A 24,969-nucleotide genomic window follows, 5' to 3' on the forward strand; every position below is an offset into this window, starting at 1 on the left:
AGATCATTACCACCCTTGCTGTCACTAAATTCTGAAACTACAGACGAAGTCATATGGATTAGGGCTCTAGAGACAAAGTCATATGGATTAGGAAGTGGAAGGGAGCTCTTGACACTTGAGCACCACATTCCTGGCATTCTATCCCAATACACTTTCATGATCCTCTCCCTTTTCACTTAATATTTATTTAAAAAACTGGTTCTTAAGTCACCTTTATTCATCAGGACCATTGAGAGAACAGAGAACTCAGTGTTTGTTGCCATAGGGACCCACAGAATCATGCCATGTGGCTACTTTTGCTTAGGATGGGTGCTGGCCTGATATGCTTCAACTACATCCACCTGTCCTCCTGATTCTACCCTCTGGAGATACCGAAATATGGCCCTGGAGCACATTTTCTGAGTCCTTCGTTGTGTTGTGACTTTGAGTGGGAATGTCCCTTACAACAGTCAAGGTACCTTTGCGTGGAGGTTTAAGACAGCAGAACACTCCTGCTTCACTGAGGCTGTCTTCTGGTTTGACGGCAGGCAGCATTTTGCCCTAATTCATTATTCATTGTCCCACCCTGGGGCTACCTACAGATTGTTCCTGCTCAGATGTAGAACGACATGTTAGTACGAACATATATTAATGATGATGACATTACAGAAGAGGAATGTTTCTTGCTGCAGGATCAACAATGTTCTTGAAATGCTCCAGATGGCAAAATTCCACCCTTTCTTTACATGCAAGCAGGGGCCTCATTTGGTTAATTTTTTGGCAACAAGATATAATTACAACTTTAGAATGTGCGTTCTAGTATCAGCTACTATAATGAGTTATGAATGATCAGATACAACTAGCCTGTAAGGAGAAGTTAGTTCATGTGCTCAAGTGACTCTACCAGCATCTGGGCTACAAAGATCAGTGATTTGCCCAGGGTTGAAGCATTGACATCTGGTTCTTGAACTCTTTTCTAAATTGTGGTCGATCTTATTCCTACAGAATGGCAACCCTTAAAGATGCATTCTGCTAGTGAATATGAGACTAACCTAGAATTGATGTAAAATTTACACTGTAATTGTGGTCTAGCAGAAAACTAGTCTATTCTCTTTGAACCATTGTTTAGGATACCCTTCTGCTATTTTAATTAACTTTTAGACTTTGCTACACTGATGGAAACGAAAAAAAGTGTGATAGGGAGAAAAAGACAGAAACATAAAAAATAAAAATCACATTTATTGAAACAAAAATATACACACAATGTACAATGAATATGGTTTACACGGAACAACAAAATAAAATGATATTTCTTCAAATGCCAGTATAACATGATCTAACCTATCTGTGCCCCATTTCCTAGGAATACATATTATTGGCTCATCTAGAATATGTACTTAACATAAAAAGAAAACAAATGCTAACATTTCAGATAAGTACCACAAGAATCTGAAAATTAGATGTTAGGTTAAACAAAATAATAAAATATTCACACGACAAGTATATGTGTACAAAGAACACGCTTGTGCAGGAAAATGGGAGTGTCTCTCCACTTACACACCTGTGGAGCCTACCTTTGAAAAGTTTTAAAGTCCTTTGACACGAAATATTTTTTAAATATGGACAGTGATATAAAACCATCACAGGACCCATAGAGATGAGAAAGCAATCTCGCCAATATGGGAGTCAGTACTGCCTGCCAGACGATGAAACTGTACCATGTGATCACTAAAGATGGACTGTTAGATTATGCCCTTTTGTGACCATAGAGTGATTTCAATGATTTTAGGAAGCTCGTGAATATATTCACACTATGAGTAGGGAAGTGCACAGAGAGTTCATCTTAAAGAACTCGATTTATTAAAGATAAACAAGATCTGTCTTATCAGGCAACATTGCTTGTGTTAGGTCTTCTCTCTCCTGATATTCACTCTGGGTAGTATACTTCATCGTGAGCCATGTTTTCCTTTGTTGATTTATAATTTCGAATGTTCACATAATCTATGATATTCAAGCTGAGGACAGCTAATTGCACGTACAATTTATTTTTTTGGCTAATATTACCTTACAATTTTTTTTCCTACCTCCTTGTTACTAGTAGTCAGATAGGTGTTGTTTCTTTGACATCAGAAATGCTTTAGACTCTCTTACCTGCTTAGAAATAAAATTCAAAGACTGATTAATGCGCACCATGGCTCAGAAAGTAAAAATCCAAATTTCCATACCTTAACTTTATACCTAATTGGCCCACAATATTTTATCTAAACATTGATTTTATTTTCCTGTTCTTAATGACAGTTTTGCTATCGGTAGCATCTGTTTGGGTAGAAAGTTCTAACTTAAAACTGCCAAAGGATATAATATATTGGGACTTTCTTTGCAAAGCAGTAAAACATAAATATGGGGAAAAAAGCATAGCTTCTGCAGACTGCAGCTGAGCTAAATGAATGTCAGTTCACACTAAAATTGTCAATCAACCACACAACTCTCGGCAAATCATTCTCTTCGGTGGTGCATAATTTGTAAAGCCTCCAGCTATTAGGGATGCTTTGTGTTCAACACACTAGCTTCCCTCCGTAACTGCTGATCACAGTTTTTCTCAAGCCAGTTTCTTAAATCTGTGATAAACGTTAATTTATTTCCTAAAGATTACAAAAGGTGCCCTTGCACATTGAATTAGACAACTGATAGGCCATCCTGCTTGGAAATCAAACATCTAAAATGTCTGTGGTGTTTTAGCATACTGCCGGAGTTTAATTTGCTTAATCCAACAGTGTGGGTTTCAACTGAACTATACTTACTAGAATCTGGACACAGTGATATGTTACTGTTTTTTCTGCTTTTAGCAAATGCTAAAATTATAAAGTTAAAAATTTGTACTGAAGCACATTTTCAGTGATACTCTAATTAGGCTAACATTTCTCTGAATCTAGCCCACAGTTGTTAAATTGCTTACACTAAGGCTGCCTTGTTAATATTTCCCTTGCAGAACATCGAGAGAGAAACATTTTTAAATGCAACTGTATGATTATGTAATTTAATTATGAATAACATATAAACACCAAATATTTCTTAGAGTTCAATAGGTGTCTTTAGAAAGGGGAAATCCAAAACAAAATTGTGGTCACCTGAAGATGCCTGATTGCACTTAATACCATATTAATAATTTTATAATGCTTCCAATTATTTGTTATTTGCTGGAGAAAAAAGTCATGGTAGCATTCGGTTGTGTGCTGGTAAATGTTTAACAACTAGCTTTCCAGGAATTAAAAGTCCCAGTTTGCAGCACTGGGTAATTTCTGCATGTAAATACTCCCACTGTAGTCAATTTCAAGCTACCCACATGGTGTTCCTGGGTGTGGAGTTAGGAAGAGATGCACAGTAGCACATGATGATACAGTGTTTCCACTGTGCAGAGACAGTGGACATAAATAATCTCAGAAGCACAAGTAAAGAGTAAAATGAAGGAAAATAATTAGGAGGTGGTAAGTTTTGATTATTATCTTTGTTTTTAATAAAAATTCATTCAATTGCTTTTGATAACTTAGTATCTCATGATGGTGTATTTAACAACTGGCTTACAAAATTCCTAAAAATTTAATGATCAGCTCTCTTGAGTCTGCATAGTCAGTTCTTGTGCACCACTGGTATCCTTTCTCCTTGGCATGTATCATACTTTACATAAGGAGGGGCTTGATTTGTTGGGAAGGAAAGCATTACTCCATACAGATCTTTTTTCTTTTCCACACTGAGTCTTATTTTATGCAAAATACCATACGTAGTTGAGGGGAAAAAAAAATAGGGAAGTATCTTCCATCCAGATGCTGGGTTTTAAGACTTCACAGTTTTTCAGAAACAACAACAACAACAGGGATTTGTCTTATAAAGTGAGAACTGGAGGTTAGTCACATGGTATGCTGCTCTAATTACTTGGTCATTTTAGCACAATTTGTCAGCAGGATCAAATGGTGGCTCTGACTCACTGGATTACTGGACTGACTGAACACCAAAGGACTGTTTTGGCAGGATATAAACAAAATCCAAGACAATATTTACAAAGGAAAAACAAAACAAAACACCACACGAGAAATTAATGAATGCATCCAAATGTGGGTCTGCTTCAACCAAATATTTGAAACTTTTATGTTCAGCTGTTTCGTGGAACATTTTCAGGCTCTGGGTCTTTTGCCACTGGGTCAAACATAATCAAGATTTCACCTTCCCTTGTTTTTAAATATGTTTTCAGAGTATGTTTTAAACAAAAAAAAGAGAGAGAGGAAAGCATGATGAGGCTGTGTTTGTACAAAGGAGATTTTAGAACTTTTTAACGTTTGCTTTTTGATTTAGAAAACTGTAATAACTTAAGAAATAGTGAGGTGGATTTCCAATGCTACTTGGAATAGCTCTCAGGAAAGGAGCAGTATTGCTGTTGGTATGAAACATGAATTTTCTTGGTTAAATCCACTTCTAACAGTATGCACAGATACAGGCTTTGTATAGGGAAAGGCAGATGACCCTGCTAATAATAAAAGAAAACCTCTATGCATTTGTATTACAGTAAGCTCTGCCTTTGGGTGAGACTTCTCTATCAGTACTTATTAAAAAAGAAAAGAAATATCTTTGGGATATCTTCCCCAAATAGAAGACCCTACTTATTGGCTTTCTAGTTAATAAATATTTTTTTCAATATTTGAGTCAAGACTTTTCATTTTTAAAAATATAAACAAAAATGACTGTTTATAAGAGTATTTACAGGATGATACATTTTAATTTAAGGTGTCTTGGAACACGGACCACTCTTTGATATACTCAATGAGGCTTCATTGTTACTCAAGGAAACCTCTGTCATCCCAAACCTCTTTACCTTAAATCCAATGGGATCATGGAAATAACCACAAATCCTACTATTTTCAAATAAAATTGAGTAATTCAAAAATTATATTTAAATCACTGAAATGGAGAAGGAAGCACAAGGGAGAACACCACGAAACTTTGTCTGTAAATAGATCTATAGTACACTGCATCTTTTTATTAAAAAAACGTGTGAACTGTTGATGGCCTCAAATATAGTGCCCACAAGTCAGTAGCTAAAATAATGGATTGAGAATTCTAGTATTAAAAGCCCCAAACGGTTATCTAAAATTTGTAGTAATCTGAAAAACCCAACATGAACCTAGAGATCTGTTTGAAGTCCTTAGTTCAACATACATCTTAGCCAAGAAGCTGTCACACTAGCTTGGAAAGCCTCATAATATCATCCACTGAATGTGGTCACAGCCAGGAGATGTCTATGTAACAGCCCTCCAGCATTTCCAAGGGGAGATTCATGCTCTGGCTAGCACACTCTTCCAATGAGTGAGGAAAAAGAATAAACTCTTAACATCTGGAGAAAACAGGTTTCATTTATTCAGACCATTATACTCCAAGGTTCAATTCTTGCAACAAATGCCAATTTCTATTTAATGAACTAGCATTCTCCCACAATTTTCATGTATTTTTAGCATGGCAATTTGGAGACTAGACAAGCCACAGGTTAGGAAGTTGAGAAGAGATTGTAATCATGGCTCTAAAATTACCTAGCTGGATGACTGGGGTGCATATCTTCTTGTGCTTTAATTTACCTGTTTATAATGACCTTATACAAGATGATCTCTAAAGCAATTTCTAATTTGGAATTTTGGAAAACCTATGGTGCGATTTCCCTGAGAATAAATTTCAAATTCAGGTTAACAGAAATAATTGTTTCAGTTTATCACTAGTTATGGTTGCATAGGTCTTAAAATGTTTATTCACACATAGTAATCTATGCCAGACAATGCATACTTCCACCCTCTATATTCTGTAGCAAGAGGACTACTGGAAAGCATCACAAAGATAGTTTATTGACTTTTATGAACTTGGCTACATAAAGTTCAGGCTGGTAGGGATTTTCAGGTTTGACATCAGCAGGCTGATCATCTTTCATTTCCTTGCAGTTGCTGTTCCTAGCGGTGTTTTTTCCTACTATTCTATTCAGCTTTCTCTACCACCACTTGTCATGGGGCCACACGACACGAGTCAGAGTTTTGAAAAGATACCACGTTATGGAAAAGTCTTTTCACCGTGTTGCTAACACTGTCATCTACCTGTTCGGGAGCACTGGTCTCATCTGGCCTGGAGGACCTAAGTCTTTACAAGCACACCGGCAACCCGCTTCCACAGTCAAGATCATGCCTTGATGCTACCGAATTTTAATTCACTAGAAAAGTATTTTCCGAATCCCACACATGGGCTTTAAGGTTACACGTGAGTATGGCTGTGAAGTAACATGTCTGAGTCTCCCTCCCCTGTCCCCTCTCGTCTTCCCTTTGGAGGTCGAACGCCCCTCTCTGAGTCACCTGTCTTCCTCCTGTGGCAACCTACGTTTCCTCAGAATGCCTCCGGCTGAAGGACTCCATGAATGAAATGCACCCGTTCTGAGCTGATCGCAGCCATTGAGGGGCAAAGCGTTGAAGCTGAGACCTAGAATCACAATGTTACTTAAGATTTTTTTTAATGGATTTCATTCAGAGTAATATGCTAATACCTAATCCAGATAATGCCTAGATTTGGGCAAACATCCCTGATCACCTCCCTCCACAAATTTGTGACAATAAAGAAGTTAAAAGGGTGGAGATTATCCGACTGCAGCGTGTTTGTGTTCCTGCTTATTTACGTGTCGGTAAAGTTAGGTGTCAGTTTTTCCATAAGTCCCCTCTGGAGGTCGGTACTGCTTGGGGAAAGCCATCAGCTGTAGCATGTTGAAAGCATACTTTCTGCATTTGACATTCTTCAGTACATTCTCTATGCGGCATCCTTCTCTGGTGAAAGGGGAAAAAGTACAACTTCATGAAACACAGAATAAATAAATATGCTTTATTTGTTCAATGCAGAGTTGCAGCAACAGTCCAAGTAAAAATAACAAAGATTCAACTCTACATTTTTTTTTTCACAAATGATGATACATCTTACAAAATTAAATCCTAGGCCAGGCCCAATACCGTTATTGCCCTCGGAAAGAGATGATTCAAGTCTCTTTGCTCTTAACAGATATTTAAGGTTTAATAAACTCTTTAAATATAATTTGCTCCACAATACAGCTTCACTTTAGTTTCATAAATATATCTGCCTTTTTTTATAACTTTGCCACAAATTAACTTCTCAGTCTCTTTTAAAACACATTAAAATCTACATGTAGCCCTAAGGATGCAGGTTCTAGGAATAAGGCATTTAATTGATTAAGTCTGGCCCTATAGATTTTTAAAGGAAAATTTCATCTCTATTTTACTTCATTATTTTAGCTGTGCAACGAAGAGAAGAATGGCTTTCCGAACAGCCCGGTCCAAGTCTCCGCTTTATAAAGGAAGGGGGCTTGTGCAGACAGTACAAAAGTCACAGGTGCTGAAAATGGCGCATAAGACACAAACAAGACTTTGTTAAAAAGAATAGAAAAGTATTCTGAGAGCCAAATCAACCCAAACAATAGTTACAAACAGGTTAACTTAATTACAAAACGTAAATAGCCATTCTCTCCATAAAGTTACTTGACAGAAAAGGGTCAACTGAAGCCAAGAACTAACATAACTCACAGGTTAAGGAATCAAACAGAAGGTTCTATCAGCTGATGACAACAATGATATTAGCACAGTGGAAATAAAGTCTGGAACCTCCCACATCTCTAAGACTTGTCTCAGGGTTTCAGTGCACTGTGCCAATTCATTCTTAATTGTTTTTGATAAATTGAATGGGAAGAGAAACGGGAGGTGCAGAACTTCAAGCTTTCAGGATTCTGTTCTTTGTCTTACTCCAAAGACAGTAATTTAAAAATTCTTTTGAGCTAGTTAACAGTGGGAAACACTTTTCCATGAACAAAAGAGCAAAATAATTCCCTTGATGCATAGTACTTCTTTTTGTAGATTTTAGGAAAAACAAACAAAACACTTACAGTTCAAACATTTGGTTTTTTTCTAAATTCTGTGAATCTGAAAATGTAGAAATATTACAGCATCGCCCCCACCCGTGCCCCGTAATTTAAAGTCCATTGTCATTTGTAGAAAAGAAAGGAATACAACATAAAACTTATTGGTATTTGGCTAATAGTAATGCAAGACTTAAAATAAGCCACACAACTAGCAGGTGTGAGCTGACAAGCAGCAAGGCGACAGGATAGAAGTGTCGAGAAGTTGGCTTGTTATCAGTGAGACAGCCTGTTTCGGGATCATCGGATTCATTCAGTGCTCCCTGGGTTTGTCTGCTGTTAAACAGGGGGAGGGGGAAGTCAGGGGAGAAAAGAAAATAGTATAGCATTCACACAGGAAAGAAACTCAACCTTAAATATCCTGAAATACAACACATTATGTTATATAATACAGCTGTTTCAGATGGAGTTTTTATGCTAAACAGCCCCAAATGCATCCTGTGCATTTTCTTCTTCCTGTACTACACTGACAAATGCATTTGAAAGAAGAAGATTCCTCTTGCTTTATGTGCAAGAAGGAAGAGAGAGACACTAAGATGATATTCACATGGGTTGAACGTGTACGTACCAGGAAGAATCAATCGCATAAGAAGCATAACATCACCAATCAACAAGACTACATGAATAAAACTAAAATATGGATCAGGCCATAAAAAATGATCTGATAAATACATCTTCAGAAAATGAGATGAGAAACACAGTATGTAGTGAAGCAAACGGACATGCCTGGCACACTGAAACACACCATCTATTGTTACTATACCTACATAATGCATTTAAAGTTATACAAATGATTTATGGAAATGGTTTGGTATTTAAAATGAATGAAACATCTGACATGTCATCCTTGCCAGCCATATGATTCGTTGAACAAAACTCGACTCAGCACCCTTCTGTTAGTTCAGCTCATACACTATGTTTTCTGCTACTCATCTTACTTAGATGAGGCCAAGTCTATCTCCAAGGGACTCCTGATCTCAAAAGAGATCCATATTTGCAGAGTGACTCTTTGGGAAAGAAAAGATTTTTCTGTGTGAGTGAAAAATGGACTTTTGTAATTGGGCTTAAAAGCAGCTCCAATTGTGGCACGTCTGAAATCTGCCATACTTATATAAGTCGAAAATAAAAGTTCTATGTTATATTTCATCAGTATTCAGAGTTTTCAGAATTTCAATCACACTCAGTTGTCAAGGGGTGGTTTGATCTTTATGAGCTCCTCCAGGTTCTGAAGCAGAAAACTGGTTGTCACTCAGTCTTAAGAAGAGTGCCATGGGAACAAGCCTCTGAGCTTCCATAGCCCCCTTTCAACCGGTTGCAGCCCCTGACAACTTCCTACACAGACATTCTTGATGAGGCATTTGACCACATCACTGGCCAGCAGTGGTCATAATTACTTCCAACATCTATCTGACTTAGTTTAAAGCATCCAATCAATCATGTTGTGCTGTGCTCTGGTGTTTCCTTGTTCTTTGGTAAGACCTAAGGACTGTGGAGCCAGTGACAAAGTGAAATAGCAGCTTCTCTGAATAAAACAAATGGTTTATTGAGCAAAAGGAGAGTTATTCTGGACTTGCATAATTCCTATTGTCAATTGTGTGAGTGAGCTGGTTACTTGTTCAACATTCCGCGGCACTTAGGTAGGAAATACGCGGTAGGTTTTAAAGAATTGATATTTTTGTGATTAAGAAAAGCTTCCTTGCCCAATATTATTTCTCTAGTCTCACTACCATTCCCTCCTGTCCAGTTTTAAGGTGAAAGTTATCTGTAGCAAATCTTAATTTCATTGAAACCTTTTTGCCTCTCCGATCTTCCTTGTTAGGAGAGAAGTATAGTCTCCTAAATCACCTCTCTCTCATCTATCTATCAATCATATTATAAATGTTATATTCTGATTACAAATTTAGGTTAAATATTAAGCACAATCTATCAATATAATAGTATAGAAATACTCTCTCCCACTGGGGCCACCTGTAGATAGGCTCTGGCTGAGGGGTACACTAGTGGCCAAGAAGTAAGTTGAAAGGATTTTGTGACAGTCCTTAATGCAAGTACAGGGGACTAATTTATACTAGATTTTTTTTTTTAAAACAACTGCCAGAGCACATTTCAAATTTTCCAGTCTGTTTGCTGAATATGCCTAAGAAGTGAAAATTACTAAATTAAAATGTTGTGGTTTTTTTGTTTTGATTTGTTTCTGGAAGGATAGTTTTATAATTGAATTACTTTATTGTTTACTGACTTCCTTCTCTGGAGATTAGAATAATACATTAAAAATGCCTCACACTTAATAATTCCATTATTCAGCTCGAATTGAAAGCCACGTGGCCGAGGGGCTAGCACAGAACTTAAGGCTCTAGGCCCCGGACTATGTCGCACTGTGTGCACGGGTGCTCTTCCTTCTTTCTACTAAGAATAGCACAAATGGTCATTTCCTTGTAACCACAAATGAATTTTTAAGCACTCTGCAAGTGTAAACTGCAAAGGATGTGTTAGGTAATGATATTAGTAATTTCCTCACCAGCAGATTATGAAAAAATAACTAATTAGTGGCCGCCTTGCAAGGTGCCCTGACAATCCAGAGTCATTCGTTTTAGCCATCATTAGATCACCATGGAAGCAAATCACCATGTTGCCTCCACTGAAAATGTGACATGATCAGTCATTTAAGGGCAGTTACTAAATCTGTAGGATAGAAAGTGACTTTTTTTTCTTTACAGACCTGTCAAAGCCATCACTTAAAAAACAAGTAAAAAGAAATGTCTCACTTTTAAATACATCACTGCTACATGAGGAGACATTTCCTTAAATAAAACCCAATGTGCATGACTTGATGACATTTGCGTATTTCTCCCTCTTTTCTGTGGGTGACTACAGCTGTATGGTAGATCACAAGTCCCCCACTGCAGGTATCCTCTCAAACCACCCAGACTGCTAAAAACGAAAGTGACATTGGGGAGGGTATGTGCTATGGTGAGCACTGTGAATTGTGTAAGACTGATGAATCACAGACATGTACCTCTGAAACAAATAATACATTATATGTTAAAAAAAGAAGAAGAAGATAGCAGGAAGGAAAGAATGAAGGGGGGGAATCAGAGGGAGAGATGAACCATGAGAGACGATGGACTCTGAGAAACAAACTGAGGGTTCTAGAGGGGAGGGGGGTGGGGGGATGGGTTAGTCTGGTGATGGGTATTAAAGAGGGCACGTTCTGCGTGGAGCACTGGGTGTTATACAAAAACAATGGTTACTAACATAACATAATACAATAAAATCTAAAAAAAAGCGAGAGTCTTCCTATCTTCTGCTGGGTAATCGTTCATGAAGAGTTTTGCTATTTGGTATTTTATTCCTTTAACCATTAGAGCTCTTCCAGCTTCCCCAAAGGAAAATTCCCAATTAAAACCAAATTGAAAAAGATTTACTTCTGACCAGAAAGCTGACTTCCTCCCCTGCTAAAATGAGACCATTTCACATTTAATTACATCCAGGTTTGGGGCCGTGGTTACACCAGCTTGAAATCATGTGCTAAGATTTGAAAGCCAATATTTTTACAGAGTTTTCTTTGACTCCACATTCATCTAATAAATCAATCTTAATAGAGCACCAAGTTTCAGGCCCTAGATTGCTGGATCGCATCAAAGTTTAAGCTGGCCAATCTATGTAAAAACGAATATAATGTAGGTCTCGTTTCAATAAGAACTTTGAGACTGGTAGAGAAATCACAGAATCATAGATTCTCAGATGTAAAAGTGACTTTAAAAAATCTACAAGTTGAACTGCACATTTTACAGATGAGAAACTAAACCTGAAGGCCTTGCTGGTGCTTTACAACAGCAATCATGAGGAAAGGGTCCTGAGAACGTAGTTAGCCTGCTTCACAGTTTGCTTACACGGCAGTCTGATAATATAAGGGGAGAAAGACTTCTTGTGTTCAGTTTAGATCAAGGCCCATGAAATTTAAAACTCAAAGTACTCTTAAATGTCAAATTATCTACCAAAGCTTTCCAAAAGTTTAATTTATAACTAGAATATTAAAAGTATATTTCCAGGACTTTAAGAAACTGCACAACTATTTAAATCCAGGGAAAATTTTAATAAAACAATGTCAAAGGTGGGGTAACTTCCAGTGGCCTAGAAGCAAGATTAGCCTTTGTGGCCAGTGGATCCCTGGCCACATTTAAGATGATTTCTTCATTCTAATCGGATTTCAGAATCTAATTCAAAATATATTATGTAGATTATGGGAAAAGCCCCTAAATGAAGAAATTACTCAGAAGATGTAAGATTTTGTCACTGCTTTGAATATCTGGGTCATAGAGTATTTCTAATCATCATGGATAAGTCTGGTATAAAAGAAAGAGCAGTGTTAAGCAAAACACAGTCCCAAAGTAAGCGGGAGTCCTCCCCATAGGACACTGCATGCATTTCTGGACGGGACAGGTCTTGGGAGGAGGGGGACTGCTGTGAACTAGGGGGTACCAGAGCCTAATAACCAGGAAGCAATAGTGAGCTGGGGAGCCTGGCCTATCAGAGAAGACGAAGACGGAAGACGTTGAGAATCAGAAGCACTCCCCTGGCTTAGAGAAGAGGGAAAATCAAGAGGCTGATTTCAGAGAGTCCAAGTTCCTCTAGTATAAAGTCTGGGCTACCTTGGGAAGCAAAGGGAGTGTGTGGAGGTAAAGAAAAAGATCTCCCACGCCTCATGTCCTACCCTGTGAAAGCTGCTTTATAGGTGTTATCTTGTTCATTTCTTACAAACATCCAAGCTGGTCAGTATTATTATCTCCAAGGGCCCAAAAGGGTCACAAACCTTGTTCAAGTGGCAGATAGGGGATTTTTATCCCTGTCTGCCCAGTGGAAAAACCATATTCCTCTCACTTTATGACTGGGCTCCTTTAAGCACAAGGCTTCTTGCTCTGTCTGAAGCTGGCAGGTGTGATTTCTTGCTAGTTGTTACATTAGATTAAGGGACTTCTAAAGTTACTTTCATCTCCACCCTTCTGTGATTCTTTGAGTCTGTTCAAACATAACTGCAATACTCTAGAGATGCATATTTTTTCCTACTAATAGAACAGGTGACAGTTCAATGAGAACTAGTTGAGGTAGGGAGCGAAAATCAAAGAATGCCAAGCATGTTGACACTGTGTTTGGTCTTTGAAGGTGTTCTTACCCATTCTTGCCTATTGTTAGAGTTAAAAAAAGGCATGTGACTTATTTGACCATTTTGATTTAATTTCTCCCTGGTATCACTTTTTTACTCTTCTTCCATTTCACTCTTTTAGTTTTATAAAGTACCCAGAAAATAGGAATATCTTCTTGTCAGAAGAAGCAAGGCTCCAAGTAGTGACACTTTCAGATAGTATCTGAACATTGCTTTGAAGAGACAGAAGGTACATATGCCCTGAAAACCAACTCAAGAAAAGATAGGAAAGTGGCTTGGTATCAAGTCTAAACATGTTTTATATATAATTTTGGGGGGCTTGAACTCATGACCCTGAGATCAAGACTTGAGCTGAAATCAAAACCCAGAAGCTTAACTGACTGAGCCACTCAGGCACCCCTATATATATATATATATATATATATATATATATAAATTTAAAGAAAAAAAGAAAGGAGGAAGAGAGACATAATGAGTTGAAAGTAGAACTCCTTCCATCAGATGATTATCAGAGGACTGATTCCAGTTTTGATCTTAGAATTTTAGAAAGAAGAATATTTGGATGAGGTCCAGAAAGAAGTATCATAAATGATTAAAGGACTGAAGAAAAAAGCTTATGAGGAGGTGTTTATGGTTAATTTTATTTGGATAAGAGAAGACTAATATGCAATGTGATCGCTATATTTAACTGTATGTAAGACTGTAGTAAAATAATTTTTGAGGTATTATTTTTTGTTCTCTTATATTCTAGGCTGTAGAATAAAGCATTGTCCCAGGAATTTTAGTGGTGCCCGAACTAAGTAGATCTGCCCTTCGTTCATCTCATGACAGAGAAAATGTGAGGTGGTCAATGAGGGGGAAGAGGATCTTTGAGGGTGGGGAGAGGAAACAGAGGGAGAGGGAGAAGGAAAGGGAAGGGAGAGAGATTCACATAAAGACAGAGAGCAACTGGGAAGAAGACAAAGACAAAAGGACAAAGTTTGGTGTGGGGGACGTGCGGGGGGTTGGGGGGGGGTGAAGCCTTGTGCCTTGTTCTGCATGGGTGCCTGGGGACAAAGGACCACCAGAGCGGAAGGGAGGCTGGATGCATCCAGAAAGCTGGCCCTCAGTCCTCAGTCACTGGTCTTGCCAAAGAGTCCCTTGTCTTGAGTTTGGCTCAGATGCAATGAAATAAAGGGGCATGAAGTTACCACAGTGAACAGGAAATGGGCACACCAGTGGCTAATGACTGCTAACAGACAAACCTTCTAGAAGTTTCAGTACAAGATAAGACCTGTGGCAAGAGGAAGGCTCGAAATAAAAGTGACAAACTTTCCATCATCCTGGCTGGACAGGAACCGAAATGGAGAATGACACTTGTTTAAAGAAATTTCTTTAGAAGAAACAAAACAAAATCACATTACATCTTATGTAACTTAGCAGGCAGATAAATAAGGAAATTCTATAAAGAAATAAGTGCACAGGTCTAGATATAAACCCATAACTCATTTTCTATTTCCCATGCAATGTAACTAGCTTTTCTTTGTACTGGAGTGCCAACAAGATGACTTAGCTTTAATTGCTTTGAAGTTAACAGTCAGAAGAAGGGAAAGCAGTCCTTAAAAAACATTCTGTAATGTGCTTGTTGCTTTGGTACTTAAAAATATAAACAACCACTGTCTCACTGCTCTAGTTTGCCACTCTCCTGGAGTTTGGGATAATTTTTATCCCCAAGTTAAGAGAAAATTAACATGCCCAAAATAAGACTTCTGATTCCATCCTTGATAAGCACCAGACAGGGAATCATGAGATAAATCCACTGCGAGCTAGCTTCCCTGGTGGAGCTGGGGGCCTGGTAGAGCAGGCAGCCTGACTCCAGGGGTTGCCCCTAAGCTCTCAAATAAAAATCAAAGTCCATATATACCGATAGATTATAGCCTATGTTATTCTGAAAGTCGCCTGGAAAATGTAGCAGGTATTGGTAGCAACGAATAAATATCAAGACTTGTGTAAGAGAAAAGAAAATCAGTTCGGCTCTCTCTTACCTATGTGGTTAAATTTCTAATTTATTCCTTGAAAAGGGAATGTCAACATCTATCCAACAAGATTACTGTGAGATGATGCAAAGGCACTTACACATTCTCAATAGTAAAAATCAGTAGATAAGTAAATTCAAAATTCTGTCTTTCCGCCCTTGCTAAATTTCAGTCTGTGTGCAGACAGTGAGTACCTCGACCAGACGTGCTGCAACTTAGTTCCTGTTCTTTCTCCTCCCCTTCTCGCCAACACTGAGGTGCCCCAGGATTTAGGGCAGTGCTTGACTATAACATCATTTTGTGCTGACAAATCTGATATCTCTCTCTCTAGTTGAGACCTCTTCTCTGAATTAGACACATAAGAGTGCCTCTTCACTTGGATGCCTAACAGACATTTTAAGGTAATAAAGTGTGGCAGAATATGCCACCCCCAAAATATGCCACATTGGCAAAAGGATTACTTTGAACTAAAGGCACTTAAAAAACAGCACGTGCAAGAGGTGTGGTGTTCTGACTCTTCTTTTCTTCCTGAGAACAGGAATAAAACTCCCGTGAAACGTGAAAGGTGTCCTTCACTTACCAGGAGAAGCAAACATTCTTATTGCCAGAGATGGGAAGTCAATGCTCAATTCTTTCTATAGAGAGAATTCTATGCAACAGACCTAAGTGAAATCACTCTTACCTTCCTTTAACTTACACCCTCCCCCAAATATTTTAGTTGCTTTTCCACAATTCCCTCTTTTTGTTCAGCCTAGTATAAAAACACTTAGGTTTTGACACTTCTTTGGTTCTTCATTGTTTTGGTAAAGATTTCGACATACATGGGAAATCTGTATGCTTTTCTCCTGTTTGTCTAAGGTCAATTTAATTCTCAGGCCCAGCCAGAGACTTTAAGAGGTTAGAGGAAAAGTTTTGCCTCTCATGGTTTCAAGGCCAAATCTTGAGTCTACCTCTTCTGCCACCATTCCAAATCAGCTCCTCTCTTCCTTCCCAGCACAGGAAAGGATACTCACTTACTCTCAGACATTTATGTTAAGCATCTCAGATCTCCCAGATTCTTCTGCATTCTGTGAAACACTCCACATCCATCCATCAACCAGTCAGACCAGTTCGCACCATCTTCACTGCACAGCCTGACTGATCCACCGTGACCTTGCTCTTGGACTACCAGAAGCAGTTTTCCCGCCTTCACTACTCTGACCCCGCTATTAAGTTTCACTAAATCCCAGTGTATCCATTTAGGCAAAGCAAAACCAATGCAGTCTTCTAGTTGCTTTCTAAAGACATTTCCTGGAGAACTGTTACGGAATGAAAATTGAGCTGCATCTTAGCTGCCCACAGCTTGTCAAAATAGCAGTGATGCTCATCCACCTGCAGGGAGGTGGAAATATTTTCAGCTGCTCAGCCCCGAGACTGAAGCTCCTGAATCTCAAGGAGGGAGTTCAGCTACATCCTTTTGCTCCACACTCTTTGGGTTTCCTAGGTTTCGATCCCCTCCCACCACTTCCAGTGCCATGGTCAGCTGAATGAATGCTGTTAACCTTTCTCAGAGATGGTGCCCTGCTTTTGGTCTTCCTTGTTGCATCTGAAATGGACAGAGTTGAGTATGAACCAACTCAACATCCTGGTGTCATGCATTCCCAAACATTCACACGAGCCCACTCTTTGAACAGGACCCTCCAAAAGAACCTATTCAGTTTTTGCCCCCAGCACTGTTCGAGTAGTCGTCATCTTCTCTAGAAGGATAGGTTCTCTCTCTTTTCCCACCTTCCAGTCTTTTTCCATTTTTGTTTCCCAATTTTCCCTTTACTCATGCAAACGGTATAAGAGTATGAGGCTACAATTTGTGTTATCCGCTCTTAAAAGTGAAGGCTGATGAAAATCCTAGGAAAGAGAGTAAGATACATTCGGGAATCTCAGAATTCAGTTTTTGGATACAAGTACATGGCTAAAACCAATAGTACTTACCTAACTTTGAAAAAGGCAGAGTATAAAATATGAAATACACCAAGGAAGAATAACCTCAAGGTGTAACTAAAAATAGTTTACATATATTATCATTAATACCTGCTACAGAGATCCAAAAGTCAGGGAAAACGTCTTAGCGAAATAGACTTTTGTGATGGACAGTGAAGGCTGAATAGAACTTCAATGGCTAGAAATTAGGTGAGGTTGGGTGAATGTAAATAAGAAGAAAAGGCATGAAAATGAGAATGTCAGGTGGGCTTGGGAATGACCCACAGTCTGCTTTTGTTACAATAATGGGGCAGCAAGGAAATCAATAAAGGCAGGGAAATTGAGTTTAAAAGAAAATTAATTTCTTCTTTCTTGCTTACTTATTTTAGGCATTTGCTAAAATAAACACCTATTTTGCAATAAGGAATTCAGCTACAGTGCTTTAAAAAAAGGTGGGGCTATTTCACAGATGTTTGTGATTGACAGCAAGAACTCAGACCTTACTCTCTAGAAGGTGGGTGGGCTCCTGAGCAGCAGAGTGGTGAGATCAGCGATGTGCTGTGTGGCAGCGTGGGGCAGCAGTAGAAGGATGGCTGGAACCAGGACTGCAGCAGGCATGGGATAAACTAGAGACAAGGAGGAGCCCAGTGGGGAGGCTATTAGAATAGTCAAGGGGAGAAATGATGAGGGCTTGCACTTAGGGGGTAAGGGAAAGGTGAGGAGTTACAGATTCTGAAACAGAAATAATTTAAAAAATAGGGTATATGTTAGGAGTTTAGATAGGGAAAGATCAAGAAGAGGAAGAGTTTAAAAAAAGGTTTTAGGGGGAAAATGCATTCTATGTCAATATGTGATATTTGATGTAAGACTTTAGTTAAATATGTATCATGAAAGATCTAGACAGGATCTAGACTACATAGTTCTATACCCTAAGTTTGGAAGTTTCCTGCAAAACATGGGCTAATTAGATAAAGTCACCCATGTGGAGAGTATATGATGTGTAGAGATGAGAATTGAGGACAAAACTCTGGGGAATGACTGCATTTGAAAAGCCCAGGAGAAAGGAGGCAGAGTCGAGAGTGACATAGAAAAGTCACAGATTCAAAGAAAAAAAAAAAAAAAGGTGTAATCAATGAGTCAAATCTGCGGCAGGAGCAAGGAGGTTGTAAAGTAAATAAAGGTCACTGGATTCAATGAGTATGTGGCTTGTAGTCTTTGACTTTCAGTAGAATTTTCAGAGCAGAAATTAGTTTACAAACAACGAATGAATGGGTGGTGAAGCAGGGAAGGCAGCATTCTATTCTATTTCAACTACTATGTCCAGAGCCTTGACAGTAAAAGGAAGGAAGTCAGCACAGTCTCAGAGTCAACAGGATTAATGAAACTGCTTTAGGATTTGTGAGGTAGGTATGCTTGGAGGCACAAAGGAAAAAGGAAATAGGGAGATTCAAGAATATAGGCTAGTTGGCTTGTCTTTTTCAGAAAAAAAAAAAAAAATAGATGTTTATGGGTTGAAGACTAGCCACAAAATAAGGAGTTTTCATTGTTTATCAAAAAGTCCTACAAAAATGTCCTCACTCAACTGGGGTCCACTAGCCTCAAAGCGTTCCCTGATTCATCCGAACGTGGAACTTAAGATGAAGGTGTCCAGGTGCCAGAGGAGGGGAATATGGGGAAGTAACCAAATTAGAAGCTTCATCTCTTTCCATTTTGTGACACAATCAGAATTTTTTGCAATATAGTCTCACTGATTTAGCAAGCAAATAAAGCCAAGATGAAATTTCTAATCATCTAATGATCAACATCACAATAAATTGGAACATCTAAGTTACTGATCATGTGTTTGGAGTAGCATATTTGCATATACTTTTGAAGCTCATTGTCATTTGGTCCCAAGGGTCTACACTTTACATTCACATACAAATTTCAAAACAGCATATATTTCTTCTCAACTGACCCTTTCTTCATAAGGTTATGTGGAGGGAAGTCTCCCAACGATTGTATAAACATAAATACTACCAACCTGAAGCACTTTATCCATACAAATGACTACCAAAATGATTATGCAAGAATGCATTATTCTCCATCTTTTTTAATATCTAATACAGTTAATGACCTTTAGTTATCTAGATTTTGTGTCCTGCATCCGACTCCTGATTCTGGCCATCGGGAAAGCCTTATAACTGGCTTCCTAGAACTTCACTATTTATTCGGGATTGAGAGATGATCTTAAACGTTGTTCAGCCAGCAGTGTCTGGGTGGTTCAGTCGGTTGAGCGTCCGACTCTTGATTTTCGCTCAGTTCATGATCTCGGGGAGGTAAGAGCGAGCTCAGTGTCAGTCTCCATGCTCAGCATGGAGTCTGCTTGAGATTCTCTTTCTCCTTGTCCCACTGCTCCCACCTCACACTCTAAATAAATACATAAATAAATAAATAAAATCTTTAAAAAAGACGTTCAGCTGTTTCTTCTGCTTAATACTGGGTATTTCTTTTCCTTTTTTTTTTTAATGATATTGTCCCAATATAAGCTCTAGTCGCTTGACTAAGGATCTTGATTAACTTCCCTTTTTGATCTGTACCCCTCAGCCCCTCTAAGGATACAGAACACAACTGTAATTGCTTACAGTTAACTTTTTTGATTAAAATAAAAAAAATGTGTCAGTAGTTTCATTGTAGTAGAACCAAGAGAATTCTAAGGACACAACAGGTTTTTTTTTTCCTATCCATTTGGTTCACACTTTGTTGCACTTCAGTCAGAAATCACATTCTGTATCGACTCTCTTCTGTTCAACTGAGTAAGACACAAAGACACAGACTTTAGAAAAAGGCTATTTTTTCCCTATTTTTGTCTTGTTTAGGGTCCCTCTAATTTGCTTAAAGCTTTTCCTCAACTCAGATTGTTGGAGCCTAAAGGGACGTTAGAGATCACCTGGTCCAACCCCTTCATTTTTCAGATGGGAAAGCTGAGGCGTCCAGAGAAAGACAAGGATCTCATTAGTAGTCCATGGGGTGTAGAGCTGGGACTGTGTGCAGAACAATTAGATTGATGATATTCTTCAGCTCTCACACAATGAAACAGAACTTCCTCTCAGGCCCCATCCCTAATAGAGAGGAAGGAGCCACTTTCTCACTCCTCGAATTTCGTACATTGTGAGGATATGGTGTCCAGCACATTCCTATACAGAAATGTTCTCAGGGTTGAGAGGAAGTGGAGCCCATATGACTCATCCTGATCTCTCTGTTCCTCAGCAATCCCTATGGCATTTTACTTCCTTTTTCTAGACAATTATGGTGTGGAATTAGCCTTTCTCAATCTATCACTATAGCTGCTAGTGCTCCAACTTACAAAGCATTGAGAATTCCAGGAAAAAAAGAAAATTAATGAATGGGTTCACATAACACTGATTCATAAAATCATCACCTAAGCTCATAGAACGTTAGTAATAAAAGTTACCATTTATTGAATACTAATTATTTTACAAAGGCCCATCCCCTCACCCTAATGATCTTCAACCTTCATACTACTACTGTAAGGGAAGTACAAAGATCCATTTTGCAAAAGGGAAAACTCAGAAATAGCCAAGTTTACATCAGCAAAAGAGGTAGAGATGGAATCTGAATCTCATTCCTTCTGACTCCTAAGTCTGTGCTCTTAATAATTGCTCTACTTTCTTTTCTACATTCTGCACTGGGCAAGAAACTATGGACATCAGAGTATCTGCATACATGGCCTTACAGTCTACGTAGGACAACTCAAAATACTCAGAATAATTAGAGAAAGAGATGTAGTATTTGCCATAAATGAAATAAAAGTTTTCAAATCTAAAGAGTTTTCAGTGTGATCTTCGGCTTAGGGTGACCACACATCCCAGCGTGCCCAGGAGAGCTCTGGTTTATGCCTATTGCCCCAGCAGGACTCAAGTGGAGGGAAGGCGGGTTAAAGCGTACAGTATTAAAAAGAAAGACAAGAAAAAAGAAGCAAGGATATGTGGTGCTTGCTATGTTTGTGTGCTGTTACCTGTTTGCTGAATAAGCGTGTAGCGGCATGTACTTACATGAGAGAAGGATGGGAGGATGAGCAGGAGAAACAGAGCAGGGTCTGACAAGGAGATGGAATGATACTACAGGATGATATGATTCCACGTAATATATTTGGGTTTTATAAAGACCAGTTTAAAAATACTGCAGGGTAGGGTGCCTGGTGGCTCAGTCAGTTAAGCATCTGACTCTTGATCTCAGCTCAGGTCTTGATTTCAGGGTTGTGAGTTCAAGCCCTGTGTTGGACTCCACGCTGGGTGTGGAGCCTACTTAAAAAAAAAAAAAAAAAAAGATACTCTGCAGGGTAGACTGAAGTGGAAAAATTGGAGGCAGAAAAGCCAGTGAAGAGGATAGATAGTGAAATCATTAAGGTGTGAGGCAAATAGAACAGGATCGGCACGACAGAGAGAACTTGTCATGGCCAAAAGACATGTTGGGGGGAAGAAATGGCAGCGCTCCAGTCAACAGACAAGTAATTAAGACTCGCCTGATTGTTTATGACTGCACTGGCCCAACTATTAGGCGCTATGGTAATAGACAGTGAAAGAACAACAGAAATTGCCCTAATGCACTCATGAAGCTTTGGAGCTAAGTAACAGCAAACTGAAATAATGGTACATGCTACCAAAAGGGTTTACAGTAGTTAAAAAAAAAAAAAAGTCATGGCAGAAGTGTGTCATACAGCACAGAAAAACATAGGCAACTTAAAAACTGTTGTCATATGCAATTTAACTTCAGCAAAATAGTATCACATCATAATAAATGAATTGTGCTAACTCAGTTTTAGTGGTTTTTTTTTTTTTTTATGTAACTTGTCCATTTGTTTTGATTTATAGTTGTTATCAGAGCTAAAGGCATAGGGAATTTCTACCTGGCCTTGTGTTTGGGCATATGTAAGTAAAATTATACTAAAAATAGTTTCTGTCAGAAAGGAAGGTATGCAATAATTATTTCTTCTTAAGGAGATCAATGCAGGATTCAGGTTTGAGAAACCCTGTCTAACACAAGTAAGACGGTTATTTACATCACTGGCTTTGACACAGGAGGTAGTTATCCATCACACGCAACCAAACAGTTTAAATGGTCTGGTGGATTGGGAGTCAAACCGAAGGAAAAGGAGGATGATATGGGATTAAAAAGTAACAGTGACAGCTGAGACCACATCAAGAGGTATATATCGTGTATAACAAATTCTGAAGAAGAAACATAAAATGAAGATATGCAAGCAATAAAATCCAACGATACAAGTTATGATTGATACTCAAGACTTGTTACAATAGCTGCACTTGGCTAAAATATGAGTTTTGTGGTGCTGTGATAGACATTCCATATATTTCTTTCCAGAAAGGCGAATGTATCAATGGGCAGGAATTAATTTTATGGCCAAAAATATAGATGGTAATTGGCAAAATTCATTAAAAGACAAAGTGCCAAGAAATATGAAGACAATCCAGATGCCAGATCTAATTACTCCAAACCACAAATCAATTAGCAAAGGTCCATAGGTCATACCCATGTGAAGTGCCATTGATTTAAAGAGCTGATTTTATGAGTTTCTGTCAGGTGGTAGTGTTGAGCTCTTAAACCACATGGCTAAAATACTTTCGTTCTTTTTTTTATATAAAGATTTCATTTATTTGAGAGAGTGAGAGCCAGAGTCAGAGTGGGGTGAAGGGCAGAGGGAGAAGCAGACTCCCCGCCAAGCAAGGAGCCCAATGCGGGGCTGGATCCCGGGACTCCAGGATCATGGACCTGAGCCAAAGGCAGACGCTTAACCAACTGAGCCACCCAGGCATCCCGGTTCTTTTAATTCCTTTTTATAAATAAAAGTCAGTAATTCCTTGAAAACTAGCTTCTAAGAAATTGTTTAGGGGATCACGAAGAACTGACTCTGTGTAAATAAAGTTAATCTAGTAGTGACCTAAGATTCCTACATGCAAGTATGAAGCCAAAATTTATCAGGACACTTATCCTTTTGTTTTAGAGGATTGTATCTTAATGGATTCCATTCTAGTAAATCAAGGATTAGCTGTTAACTCTCATTATCTTAAAATACTTCCCACTGAGAATGATTAATAAAAAGTAAATGGTTGATTAAAAACCCAAATACAGATTATTAGCCCATAGATTCCTATAATTGTATAAAGTATCAGTTTTAAAAAAATTCTCAGCAGATACCATCGTACATAGTATACAGTAATTCTGTATCTAGATATAGCATGGTGTTTATATACTGGAGAGTCAGACAATCCTGGACTTGAATCTGGCTTTGCCTCTTGTTACCTATGTCACCTGGACAAGTTATATAATTTGGCTAAACATTCATTTTTGTCTTCTTTCCAATGGGGATGATAATAGTATTGTTATAGATAGGTTGACATGAACACATATATATATATAAACAGACATGCACACAAATAGTATATTTAGCATGCCTTGCATATCTTGAGTACTCAATAAATGGCAGCTGTTATTACTGGTGTCATGCATACTGAAATACATTGAATAAATGACAATGAAATAATCTACAAGATCTATTAATGGCTAATGAAAAACATACAATGTAACAAAGAATTATCTTTATAAACGTTATAGTCCACAGTAGTGATTTCAAAAAGAGTATTTAACCATTATTTCTAATAATATTTTGTTCTTATGATTTATATATACTAACAATGCACACAAATCCAAATTGGATGGGCTATTGAACAGTATGATACTTTTTAAGCAAAAGATGTTTTACCTGTAGAATATTCCTTTCTTGCTTTTATTAGTACACATTTAATGATGCTTATTTCTCTTACGTTTCTATTCCATGCCTCATATAACCATACATAGCACAAAAGAACTGTCACTCAATCTTATAATTCATCTTAGTCTACCTGAAATAATCATTTAATTCTGATGATGTTTTGTTACAATACTTTCAATCAAAAATCATTACCGTATATAGGGATTTTTGTTCAAATATTTGTACCTTGAATAATTATAAATATTCAATCTCTCACAACTGAGATAATGATAATTAGAGAGGTTTGATGCAAACTAAATCATTAAAATGCATAATAATTTCTAAGGGGAAATGAGTTTGCTCTTTTATTATTAAACTAGCTTATTTACTCCCTAGGAATTACTTATTTAAAATTTATTTCTCCAGAAACTACTACCTGATTACTTAAGTATAACCCATGTTCTTCTATGTCAATAAATACAAACTGGAGCAAATGCATATAGGTAAAAATTAAAACAAGTACATAGGTTTCTTTGTCTTCCCTCTACTCTCCCCTAAGTGGGCACATCTTTGTAAAATAACATTAATTCCCTGAAAAATTCTACAGTCAGGAATACAGTGAATACATTCATTAAATATTCTTTTTGAATACAATGCCCTTATTTTATCTACTGGCCAAAATTTGCTGTGCTTAAATTGTCCAGTTTGCTAAGATGACTTTCCCATATCGTGTTCCATTAAGTATAGATGAATGTGCAGTGTTAACAAAAGTCAATTTTATTTCTGATGGAATTTTCACAAGACTTCAACATATAAAAGGGTAGGGGCTTTTGGCAGCTGAAAACATGCTATTTCTCGGCTGTAAGCAGTTGTTTCTCAGGTATTCACTTCATGATTATTCATTGAAATGTATACTTAGGTTTTATTCACTGTTTATTACTGATAATATTAATACTTTAACATTATGTCTTATAACATGTATGGTGATATTCTGAGGAGATATAGACTAGAAAAACGTTCTTTTTTTGGGGGGACACTTATTTAACATCGTAAAGGTAACTAGTATTCACAGGAACATGAATTAGGAAAT

At 38.0% G+C, this 24,969-nt stretch overlaps 1 protein-coding gene across 4 annotated transcripts in view; it reads right to left on the reverse strand.

Moving 5' to 3' along the window:
• Positions 1-1,225: 1,225 nt before the first annotated feature.
• Positions 1,226-24,969, reverse strand: part of INPP4B (inositol polyphosphate-4-phosphatase type II B) — an 808,823-nt gene continuing 785,079 nt past the window's right edge. The window contains exon 26 of one of the 4 annotated variants that reach the window (XM_027599074.1): positions 1,226-6,818. In XM_027599074.1, coding sequence (XP_027454875.1) covers positions 6,686-6,818 — 133 coding nt within the window. In that variant the 3' untranslated portion in view covers positions 1,226-6,685. Of the gene's footprint in view, positions 6,819-6,850; positions 7,399-7,441; positions 8,252-24,969 lie in introns of those variants that run through there. The other 3 variants (XM_027599075.2, XM_027599073.2, XM_027599076.1) reach the window with 3 other exon arrangements.

This window comes from Zalophus californianus, chromosome 2 (assembly GCF_009762305.2).
Source record: "Zalophus californianus isolate mZalCal1 chromosome 2, mZalCal1.pri.v2, whole genome shotgun sequence".
NCBI classification, from domain to species: domain Eukaryota; kingdom Metazoa; phylum Chordata; class Mammalia; order Carnivora; family Otariidae; genus Zalophus; species Zalophus californianus.